Consider the following 12433-nt stretch of genomic DNA (forward strand, 5'->3'; position numbering starts at 1 on the left):
TGATTTGAAAGCATTAAACAAAGCTGTTTTAAAGAATAGTTAACATTGCAACAGGATACGTCAGGGCATATGTGATACTTATATCACTCAATACTTCACATCATCTGAAGCTTTCTGATATTACTCAAGTGTAATTTTCTCCACCTCACTAAGCTATTTAACACATTTTCAGAAATACTGGTCAACAAAATAACTTATAAATCATGACATGTAATATGGTAAAACACTCATCTTGATCCAAAAGCGAAAATAAAACACTAGCAGAGTAAAACCATAACGGTAGCAATGGGAATGCATCATGGTATCATGTTAATCTTAAATATGCCCCAAAAGGACAATGCATCTCTAAGAAAGTAAATGCCTGTAATGAAGACTTTAGGAGCAACATATATTTTGGAATGTATTAATAAAAGAAGAAATTTTCTTGGATCTGACCCTGCATTTACAGTTATATATAGAGACAAATATTGTGAAAACTCTCTATAAAAAAGCAAAAATGACTTAGACCCATACCTGACAGTATATGGGGTACCTTTTTGCAGTCTTAGTTTTTGACAAGTTCATCTATCAGGCCAAAGTGTTAAACAGACAATGCATTACTTACAGTGTAGAATAAAGTGATTTGTTTCCTTCTCAGGGTGAAATCTGTCTACGTGTAGATGGCCAGCATAGACATGACAAATATAAATTACTAAAATATAATATTAAACATGAAGACTAAATTATACTACTTGTGTAATCTTGTTGAGGTTAGCAGAGTCTGTCACGCTTCAGTTACTGTAATTGGGCTCCACTGGAAAGCAGCGCACCCGTACAAACCCAGCCATGGGGTAATTTTAATATTACCTTTGGTCACGTAGATAGGAAAGTTCTAACTTGAAATATTTAAAACTTTTTTATTGTTTAGGTGGAGATAAATCATTCTTTTATATATTCTATGCACTTAAAAAAAATTAGTAGCCATACCATAAACTGGATATCAATCCATCAACATATTGCATAGGATGCCTTTATGTTCACATGTTTATGAAATCCACATATCAGTGAACTACTTGGTAAATCTCTGATGCAAAACTTTAAGCCTACTCATTTTAAAATCAGTTCTCTAATTTTCTATGTACTTACAAACTTAAGATCTACCCAGGCAGCTGCCTTTTATTATTATCATTCATTTTTTTAAGGTTATCTGCTGTTGAAAGTAGAGAATACAACTGGTAGTGATTCAAAATTGTGCTGTTCCCAGTGGTGCTACTAACTAGCTGAGTTTTAGCAAATTGCTTAATCTCTGGGCACCAAGGTTACTTAACGTGAGAAATAGATGTAGTGGTTTTAACTTCTTTATGAGGGTAACATAATACTTAGAAATGCTTTAAGAGCTCCCTAGAAAAAAGATGTTACCAAAATGCTTACAATATCTAACGTATAAATATACAAGAATGTGTATAGTGTTCCTTAATTAAGCACACAGTTTTGATGGGCACGAAAACCTGTCCCTGTGCCTACAGCAATACTTTCAGTGTCTGTATGCATGCGTGTGCATGCTTCCCCAAACCGCACCCAAATGCTGGAATGCAAACACAGAAAAGGCAACTGTTCAACAGGATGCGATGCTAGCTGATTGCCTGCTCTGTAAGGAAAAACAAAACAAAACAAAACAAACAAACATGCAGATTCCATTTCATTTAAACAAAAGCAAGGGTCATATAACAATTCCTTGTTTTATCATTATACTGTAATGGAAAGAAAAAAAAAAGATTTTTATCATGTCTGGTTAGCAGCAGAATAAAACAGCTCAGCTCTCCAACTTACTTTAATTAAGCATCATAAAATTAATTTAAGAAGGAAAACACCCTTCAATTCCATATTCTATTCCACGCCTGTGTTGCACAATATTATGCAAAACGACTGTATGATACAGCATGATTTTCTATATACACAACTACAATAAGCAAGCGTTCAGGTTTTAGCCTTAAACCACAAAATGCCACCAATATTCTGATATATGTGAATAAATTGAATCAGAAAGACCTTGTAAGCAGACCTTTACAACAGGGAAAATTTTGTAAGACTCCTGTGGTCTATTTAATGCCTCTAATACCTTTCACTGCAGGCAATAAAGGACATACCTGTTTGAAAAATGATATGGTCTATTACATTTCTGCAGCATCTTTCATTCCAAAATGTTTGCACTCCACATTTCTGGCAACCTCTTGAACAGAGGAGAGCAACCACCAGAACTATCCTGCTGCGTGGGTGGAGGCAGGGAGATTTTCCCGGAGACATCTAGGACAACCACTGCCTGTTACAAAAAATGCCATGGGATATTACTGCTTTTTCAGAACAGACAGGACTTTGTTTTTAGTAATTTAACTTGTATAAATAACCTGTACTTAGTAAGCTGCCTGGAACTCACATCCCTACCTAAGGCAGAGGTTCTCCTTCAAATAGCCATTGGAATTAACAGTTCTCTCTAGCTGAAGGTTATGCTAACAGTAATCAGAAATGAGTATTAATCTGCAAACATTTATGCTCAAGTATACAATGGCACCAAGTACGTTCACTGCATACAGTGGGTGGCAACTTGTCACGTGGATTAATGCTTCTAGCTAAATGATTGTTTTACCTCAATCCATAAACAAAGGATGACATTATAGCAACTGTACAATTAATAACCTGCCACTTTGTTAACTTCTACAATGTTATCTCCTCAGATTAGCTTGAAAAAGCTACAGATTTTTTCTTCAAATGCTCTTCTTTTTTTTTTTTTTTCCCTTTAAATTATTCAACTGAGGACACACAAAGTGTATTAATAGCTCAATTATTTGGTACTCCCTGTTGTAGTCTTCTGATTATAGTGTATGACAGTTACATTTGCTTTATATGAGCCATGTTTTAAGTTCAGGACAAAGCTGTAAACTTTATAAAAACAGGAAAATAAAAATAGAGTTTGACTCTGTCAATGACTTTTGAAACACAAACACAGAACTGATTTTCTATTGGTAAAAAACAGAAATGCCATTGGAGTCCAGATTTTGTTTTTAAAATCTCAGATCCCTAGGACAAATGGTATCTCCAGTACCTCAGAAAACCAACTATTTCAAGTTTAGTTATCATAAAATTGTCACTGCAGAACGTGGCCTGCAGGCACTCAAGTTTAGAGCTTGCAGTGTTTCCAGTGATCAGCATTTCAGGCGTGCTCAGTTGACAACCGAGGTTTGAATAAGAGAAGTGGTACTGTAAAAAGATAAGCATAATCTCTCCTTTCTTAAGTGAGATTAGCATCATCGACTGAACTGCTTTTTTAGATAATTCATTCCTCCATTGGAAATTGCCATTGCTGTCTGTCTGCCTCTCTCTAGATATTTTCCCTTGTGTTGATTATCACTTTTCTCCCTGGCATCGCTGAGTTTCTCCTGTTAGCCCATGTGAGCTATTCAATAGTTTACAATCTTCATTCTGGATTAGTGCTTGCCCAAAGAATTAGACTATAGCATATAGTGGTTTTCAAATGAGATTTTAAAGAGAATGGTACAACAGTTTCTTACCTGTCCAGCAAAGTGTATTAGAACAACATCACACAAATTTATGTGATCATTTTAACTAAAGTATAATCAGCTGTGATGGTCTTCGGTTCAAACAGCGCTGTAGCGTTGAATTATCTCACCTTTGCAACATGGGAGTTTGGTTAGCATTTAGAAGATGAAGCCACCTAATGATTTTGCCTGAAAAGTAGCTGGTTAGAAACGTGAAGTTCTTTCATACTTATAGGAAAGCTATGCTCTGAATACAGAGTTACCCTGCCCTTGCTGCAGGAGTGGTCAACATACAAAGGAATTACTTCTAAGCCTTCATGCTAACATAGACAGTGTACAAACAATTTGAGGAGCATCAGAAAAGAAACGGTGGACTGTCAAAGGAGAATAAGGATCGCAGACTTACATTAAGGTCTTCCCTGGGATTGTTCTTGAGATTCTTCTGACTGATCAGTTTGTTGAACTCTTTGAAAATTGAGCCATGGAAAGTCCACCTGACTCATCGGGGCTTTTTTGGGTTTTGAAATTTACCCAGATTAATGGGGCGTGCCTGATAATGGCATGTGGTTATTCAGGCTGCGAACAACCTCGATAATCTGTCAAAACAGGCAGTTTCAGGTCATTTAATCTTTCCTGAAGAAGCAGAAAACAAGCACAATAAAAGCTTTATTGAAGAAGCACGGTACAAGTGAGAAGGGCATACAGCGAGAAGCAAAACATTAAAGTACAATATATTATACTATATACTGTATCATCCTAGACAATGCTCATGTGCATTAGCATAGAATGGCCAATTATAATACTTTTCCTAGATATTTAAGCCTAGAACTAATGAGAAAAAGGGAAATTATACTTCGATGCAACGCTCTGTTTTTTCCTCAAAGGAAAGAAAGAAAAAAAAAAAGATCGCTTTGTTGTTGGCTGTTTTGCTACTTGTGCTAAGCGCTGCCCAAAATATTTCCCGACTGCAGAGCTGTGTTTTGCTGTGCATCCCCCGACCACACGGTGTGACAACGGCACGGCGGAGAGGTGACCCGGTCGAGTAGCACGTCCTGCCCCGTCTGCTCACTGCACGGTCGCAGAGGAGCAGCTTGTCCCGCAGGAAAGCCGGCTTTTCAAAGAGCGAGCTGCCGCTCCTGCTGAAAGCTCTCCCAGCGCCAGCTGTCGGCCGTGAGAGGGGCAGGCGGCGCCGAGCTCCTGCCCCAGCTCGGCAGCGCCGGAGCCAGGCGGGGGGAGCGGGGGCAGCCGCAGGGAAGCCTCCGCGCACAGCCCCGGGACAAGCCCGAGGGCCGGGCCCGGGGAGAGGAAAATTCCAGCCCGGGACAGAGGCCGCTGTCAGCCCGCCGGGGCCGGGTGGGTTCGGGCAGGCGGAGGGAGGAGCCGGGCCGGGAACAGGGAGCCTCTGTTTCCCCGCCGGCTGCCGGAGCGGGAAAGGTTCCGCGTTTCAAGTTCTTTACAGAGAAGTTGTGTTTTTTTTTTTTTTTAAAGGTTTTATTACACCCCCCTCCCGCCCCGTTCTCCGCCCAAGGTGTGGTTCAGCGAGCGGCCGCCCCGGCGGAGCCGGAGCCGTGTGTGCGTGGCCGCCGCCGCCCCACGGGCGCGCTGTGGAAGCAGCCGGGGAATGCCTGGGCTCGGGGGCGAGGCGGCGCCGCGGGCGACAGAGCGGGGCCGCCTTCCCCGGCCCTCCTCGAGCAGGTGAGGCGGGGCCCGGCGGCCGCTCGCCTCGCCGCAGGCATGGCCGCCCCGCCGCCGCCGCCCTCAGGGTAAGCGCCGCTCCCGCTGGGGCCGGGGGACGGAGCCCGCTGCGGCCACCCGCGGGAAGAGGGGACGGGACGGGACGGGACGGGACGGGGGGTCGCGGGTTCTGCCCCCGGGTGGGGGCGTCGGCAGCGCCGTGCTCGTGGCCGCCCAGCGACCGTTAAACGGCCGCCGGCGCGGCGGGAAGGGGAGGGCGGAGAGCGCGGCCCTGCCTTCCTCGACGGCACCCGGCTGTTCGCCGCCACCGAAAGCGGGCTCCCGGCGGGACCAGCGCTCGCCCCTCGGTGAGGTGAGGTGCCGGCTGGCGGCGTTTCGCGGCGGGGCTCGGCGCGCTGCCCTCCCGGACGGTGCCCGCGGGCTGGCTTCGAGTTTTTCCCCTGGGAGCGGTGGTTTGGGGGCGCCCCGCGGGGCTTTGGCAGCCGCCTCTGCCTCGGGAGCCGGCGCAGGTAAGCGGGCAGGTAAAGCTCGGCGTGTCTGTGCCTCAACGCTAGTCCTGCCCGAGGGGGGGCGAGCCGCCCGTAGCCCGTCAGGAGGGGTAACTTTCAGGACGGGACTCGGGGTCCCGGCTGCAGGGAGGTGGGGGGCTGCCTCAGGCCCCACAGTGTGCCTGCGGGTGGTGGGTGCCCTTCACAGCTGCAGCAGTGTGCTCAACCCCGCAGGTCCCTGGCAAGGTTGCTAGCCTGACCTTTAAATAGTGGGACAAAGTAATTGGTGAGTGTGTGTTTTAACACCAGGATGTTCCCGAAGCTTACGTATTATCTGCAAAAGCTGAGTAATTGCATTTCTGACCAAGTGAATACATGGTAAGCAGGTGGAGTTGGTGACTTGCTGTAGCACCCGCAGTAATCAGATCAGTTTGAAGCGATGGATGAAGCGAATATGAGGACTGGTAGAGAAGGTGTACTTGTTCGCCTAGGGCCCTGTGGCAGCTCCATGCTTTTGCACAGCCACAGAGAAATGAAGTTTATCTTGCTAGCCAGTGTAGAAGGTACAATTACAGTATAGATAATTAGTGCATTTCTACAATATAGGGCATGTACGCTCAGCTGAAAGGACCACGCATACGATAATGGAGCACGATAGCAGGTTAGGAAGCGGCTGCAGTGGTATGTCTGGAAAGCTCTCAGTTGTACTTGCAGGCGGGAATGTGAAAACAAGTGAAAAGGCACAACTACAATGTTGGGTTGGGTGTGCTGACAGCTTCCCCAGGCCTGCAGCCTGCTATAAAGCTGTTGGTTGTACTCAATTTTGTCTGCAGCCTGGCTCATTTAAGGCAGGAGGAGTAGTGTGTTCCCTTAATGTGACTTCAAGCATCTGTCAGCGTACACATCTCGTTTCTGAAAAAAACATGTAGCTAGCAACAAGGCTTATTTTCATTAGCCCTGCAGATATATTTTCAGGCCTTTTATCAGCTGTTCCCACATAACTTAGTTCTTTGAAAAATCAGCTTACTATTCCTCTCTCATTACAAGAGTTTCTTGTTGGCAGTCTTAATTATTTCCTGAAGGTGATTTGTTCATACTAGATTTGAGGGAAAAAAAAAAAAAAAAAAAAAAACTGGATATACCAGCAAACCCAGCAACTCCCTCCCACTTTACTGAATAGGATCCACAGATTCATTTCTGAATAGTTATCAGTGCTGTGGTTCTCCTCACCGAATGAGATTATGGGACAAATTGTCAGAAATAGCAATATTCCTTGGTCTGCGTTATATATCCTCCTAACCTGCCTGGCCAGGTGGGGAATGTTGTTGAAACACAGCTGAAAACTGTTTACCAGCAAGTGTGTTCTTAAATCACCATTTAAAGTTACATGGTGTATTTACGGATAATTCTTCACAGCTTAGAAACTCGAATTATGCTAACTACCAAGAAGGGTAGATGTGTTAAAGGTTTTTTGTGTGTCAAAGTGTCAGTGTTTATTTAGCCTTGGAACTTCTATATAGTTTAATCCTCTGTGATATGTCATGGCTCTTCTCTGTGGAATTTTCTTATCTTGTTCTACTGGGACAAGATTTGGAAAGTATCTCATAACTATATCCTGAAGGATTTTTTTTTCTATACAGGATTATACTTTCCTGTTGAAAAAGTGTTCTTTAAAAAAGTTTGTGGATAAGTATTTTTGCTTGAATTGGGAGAAAAAGATGCAGGGGTACATGACTGTGTTATTCTCAAAGTTCAACCAAGGTAAATTCGTAAAGGTCTGTTTTGTTTTAAATCCTCAGCTGGATTTTTTTTTGAATATGGTGAGTAGAAGGCATGCCCAGTAACTGGCTGGACGTGCCACATAGTTTCTCCTGGTAGGAGACGAAACTTGGCCGGACCTACCTTTAATTTTATAGCTCATCCATCTTGCCTCAAGTCTGAGGAGCACTCCTGGAAGTGTGTTCCTGCCAGGCCAGCTGACACAGCGTGCTCCTGTTCAGCACAGAGGTGAATTGGCTTTATGTATTGATTGTGTTAGAGGATGATAGGAAGATGTGTGTTTTTTAAATACTTTTTTTTTAATTAAAAATAAAAAACAACACCTGGGTGGTATCCAGCATCTTGACCCCGTTTTTTCCTGCTGTTACAGGCTAGGAATGCCGTACCCCCAGTGTAAATCAATTTTTACATCAACAAGTAGATTTCACTAGTTGATACAGACTTTTACTGTGAAGTGGTGTCAGCAAATATGCTGTTAAACTATTGGAGCAAAATTGTTTCTTGATAAACTACAGATTTATTTCCTTTGAAATATTATAACGTGCATTGAGGTGTGCCTTTTAATTCAGTTCTAATCAATTTATGATAACTTTAAATGATCTCATTCATATTCAGAGCTATATATTTATTTAAAAAAAAAAAAACACATCAAAAACAAAAAACATTGTTTTGTCACTTTCTTTTTTTCTTGAGTGCTTAAAGAAAACATGCTTAGGAGCTACGTCTGCTCTCCAGGGACTGAACACAGAGATGGCTGTAGCAGGGGGTAGGGGCAGGTCTAAGCTGAGCTGTGCTTAGGGTACTGCCAGAAACTCCTCAGGCATGTCTTCATGCTCCTTTTCCCTGGCTGTTTAGGCCAGTGAAGGTGCTTAAGTTTTTAATAAGAACAGGAGAGAAATCTTTTTATGTGGTTAGGGCTGCCTTTGACGAAGAGAGAGATCTGAACGTTTTCAGAAAAAAAGAAATATAATTTCTGTTGTGTGCCTTTGCTTGAGTACAACTGTTGAGTACTTTTAGCAAATAATTTCAATTGGTTTACGGATCTCTAGAGATGTCAGCTGTGGTGCAGTGTTGAAAAGTGTCTGGGATCAAGCTTAAGACCCTGGTTTGAGCTCTCCTCATCTCTTCTTATTTGTCAGCTGAGCTAGTTCACAACATGGCCATAGGTTTGCTGGAGCATAAATGAAGGTCCTCTGTGGTGTGGAGCATGGGATGAATGGGACAGGAGGTGCAGCAATAACTTTAAGTGTTCTGTTGCCAAGCCACAGCAACGGGTTGGAGGGCGGTGGTGGAGTGCCTGAAGCTCGTGCAGTTTGGTGGAGTCCAGCCTGAAACTACTACGTTTTCAATGAATTAGCTGTTGCTATTGTCTGTATAGTACTTTACTGTATATAGATGTTCATGGATAAATGCAAGACCTTTGTGCTTGCGCTACTAAATGGTGGCGCTATCGAGACTCAGAATTTAGGCTGGCATGGGTCTAACAGGCAGTCCAATCTTAGATGTGCTCTGTCTTTTATACTGAGGAGTTCAAGATAAAGATTTTTTTCTCACTCCCATGACCCCGATGAAGAACAACTAATTGAGATACAACAAAATGGAAAGAAGTTTGAGATCTTGTGACCACAGAGTTTGCTGGGTGTTTGAAACAGGGAGTTAACCACTTTGTGGGTGGATCCCCATCAGGAGCCATTTGAATGTTCTTCATTCTAGGGTGTAGTTTACCATCTGAATTCTGAATATATACGTAATACTTCTTGAGGTGATTGTGTTTGTTCTTTTTAACAAATCTGCCTTAATCAAGGCAGCTTCAAATGGTTGCATGACATAGTGGTGCCATGAATCAAATGTTGTTGCATTTAATGGCTGGTTTGGTTACTCAAACCTTGTCAAGTCTGAAGTCATAGCTGAGTACTCAGTGGTAATGTTCCCTGTTGGAGTGTGTTGCTGTGGGAATGAGATCAAGGAAGCATTAGGGGGGCTAAGGAATGTGGATACCAGAGAGAAAAAATGCGTGGGAGGGTAATGCACAAATAGAGAAACGAGCAGTTATTTCAAAGCTTTGTCCAAGCATGATGGTATCCTATGAAAAGGAAAAGGAGGGCTAGTCATTAGTGAGATTTAAAAAGCATGTGAGAGAAAGTGCTTTGGACTGGAAGGTGGGTTTCAGTGTCATCTTATGCTTAGTTCTTTTCTTGTATTGTTACTGGATGTTTTTGTTAACTTTAAAAGAGACTACAGTGTTTACGTAAACCTGAAGATCACTATTTATGTTGGGTAGTAGTATCTGTGTTGGGTGAAAGAAGAAAAGAGCCCATTGTAGGGGCCAGAAGCTTAGATCCCAGAGGAAACCACAGATCTTCACGGGATTCCTATGATCTGATAGGTAAAATAACTCACTAGGAATATTTTCAATGTAGAAACCAATGGTTTCTGCTGTAATCTAGCATCTTTGTAGGCCTTCCTTCGTGAAGTTCAGCGCTACTTCTGGCTTTCTTGACTGTAGCTTGGAAGAAAGTTTTTAAGTGTGCAAATTTCTCTAGTTTGGCTGCTGCTGTTTCTGGCTGCCATTGCCGTAGTTTTGTGCTGCTGGGGAGTCAGGGATCCCAAATTACCCCTACTGCCATTGGAGTTGTAACAATGTTAGCACCTGCTCAACTAAATATTTATTTTTTCAAGAAATTAAGAAGTTGGTATGATGAGTTGCTCTGTTAAATAACTGAATATGAGGAATGCTGGGTGGTTTGTTTTTTTTTAATGACTGCTTGCAAGTTAAATCTGACTGCACTTCCCTTCCTTTTCACCTGGCTCTCACCAGCTTCCCCGGGGGCTGACCTGCTACTCTCGTTTAAGCTCACGCAGCTGTCTGCTGTTTGAGAAAGGGCTGTTCTTTACTGTGAATATTTGCTGTCACTGTATGCTGCTCTAAAACTCAACAAGTTGACGTCAAGGCAGTAGAGGATGACAGGAGGCCGAGATGTTGGCTCCTAGACTCCTGTAGAGTTCTGTGGCCATGCCCAGCATTAGCACAATGAAGAGGAAACTCTAGCTGTGCAGCATGCGACAATGGGGAGCTCAAGAGGGGAAAAAAAACAACGTTGTTTTGAGCTGTAACAGGCAATTAAAAACTTGAGGTTTCACCCGAATTCTCTCCTAAAGTAAAGTCTCACAATTAAAAATGTAACTCTTTGTATCAAAGTAAATTTTTTACTAACTAGGATTCAAATAGATGCATTCTGACTTAAAATCTGCATGTTGATGGACAAGTAGAGAATATGCATTTTTTCTTAGTTTTTTTTAGAAACTTTTTTTTTCCTGCATCAGAAGTGCAATACCATAGGAATATTTACTGAACTAGGAGTTCCTGGATTTGTTTTTTATTTGCTTGGAGATTATCCAGTTCAAAAGGGGCACATACGTTTGTGTGTATCTTTTGGTGGTTGTAAATGATCAAAGACATGGTTGGTTGAAGGATGGGTCCCTAATCTGTCTGTGAAATGTCTCCCTGGGGAGTTTGTGTATATGTCGACTGTTCTACAAGACTAGGATTGTCAGGATTGCTATTTTCAGTTAAAGAAAATAGAGCACATGAATATTTTTGGCTAGGCATGAGCTTTCTTCTGTGAGAAAGCATTGGTTTTGTTGTTGGGAGCATTAATTCAACAAAGGTTTCGATTGAAGAAATAGGTTGTTAGTCGTACTTCCTTAGCTGTACTTTAAAAATACTTTCTGCAAATTTGTTTTTTATTGTTCATCTCTGTTCTAGAAATATACCTACATGGTTTGGAAAATGTTACTCTTATTTAAATAATATATATATGAAAATGAACCTCTCCTCCTCCCTGAACAGTGTAATCAATTACTCTATGCCAAGTAGGTAAGTATTGTGAGCTAGAATTTTTCTCAGGTACCAATGATCATACATTTTTTGTTCCTTGCCCTGCATTTCTCTTATAAAGTGGTGCTGTTTTAATTCCAAAACCCACTGTATCTCAAAAGAACAGCATCATAAACTTATGTATTTGTCTTTAGAATCAAGTCCTTTTTCACTTCAATTTCTGACAAGAAACTGACCCAAATGAAAAAACAGGATTTTTAAAACTAAAATGAAGAAATTCTGTTCAGAAAACTAATTGCCCTCTGATGTTTTACCTGGCTTTCATTTCAGACTTTCTGATACGTTTTCTTCCAAAGACCAGGACTCTTTATATGCACGTATAGCAGCTTTTGCACATTTTGCTATGGGGAGGCTGAAGTATCTCTTTCAGCTGTCCCTTCAACACAAGCAGTTTATTGACAAAGTCGTTAGAAATAGGGTCTTTGTATTGGTGGATGATGTAATTCTGCGTCTCCTCCCCGCTCAGTTTTAACTATGAACTGCATAAGCAGTTTGGCAGATTCCTTAGGGGTTAAGGTACAGTACAAAACCCTTTACATGGTGTGAAGTACTTGCCTGCAGATGGCTCTGTGTCTTGCTCTGAAGTTAAATACCTGTACCTCGAAGTACAACGTCACTGGGTTCTTACTGGCTTTGTGATGTCCTTTCTGCAGACCTCTCTAAGCATGGCACTGTGCTGTTCTTCACTGTTCTCGGGTGACACGCAGCTTCCTGAGTGTTTGAGCCATGCTCGGATGTTGTACAGTCTCCTGTGCTAATACCTGGTCCGTCTCATTCAGCGTCAGAGGGCTTGTACCCGAAGAGTTGTACCTTATTACTGCCCAGACACTTCTAATGTGCAGGTAACAAGGTTGTTAGAAGGGCAATAGGGAAAAATACAGTGTGGCGAGTTTGGTTCTTGTCGTTTGGTATTTTACCAAGTGTTTATGTATCATTGCATTGCTGTTGACCTTTTTAGAACCCAGTACAATTCTTGTTTAGTGCCAAACTAGACTGACAAGACAGCTGGACGTTGCAGTGCAGGTAGAAGGTAATCTGCT

General features: G+C 42.5%; 1 protein-coding gene across 5 annotated transcripts in view; it reads left to right on the top strand.

Moving 5' to 3' along the window:
• The first annotated feature begins 5084 nt into the window (after positions 1-5084).
• The window catches only part of COBLL1 (cordon-bleu WH2 repeat protein like 1), an 81131-nt gene continuing 73782 nt past the window's right edge, over positions 5085-12433 (top strand). For 2 of the 5 annotated variants that reach the window (XM_040561285.1, XM_040561287.1), the window contains exon 1: positions 12044-12235. In XM_040561285.1, the coding sequence (XP_040417219.1) occupies positions 12120-12235 (116 nt within the window). In that variant the 5' untranslated portion in view covers positions 12044-12119. Of the gene's footprint in view, positions 5297-12043; positions 12236-12433 lie in introns of those variants that run through there. The other 3 variants (XM_040561288.1, XM_040561289.1, XM_040561286.1) reach the window with 3 other exon arrangements.

Source organism: Cygnus olor, chromosome 6, assembly GCF_009769625.2.
Source record: "Cygnus olor isolate bCygOlo1 chromosome 6, bCygOlo1.pri.v2, whole genome shotgun sequence".
Lineage (NCBI taxonomy): Eukaryota > Metazoa > Chordata > Aves > Anseriformes > Anatidae > Cygnus > Cygnus olor.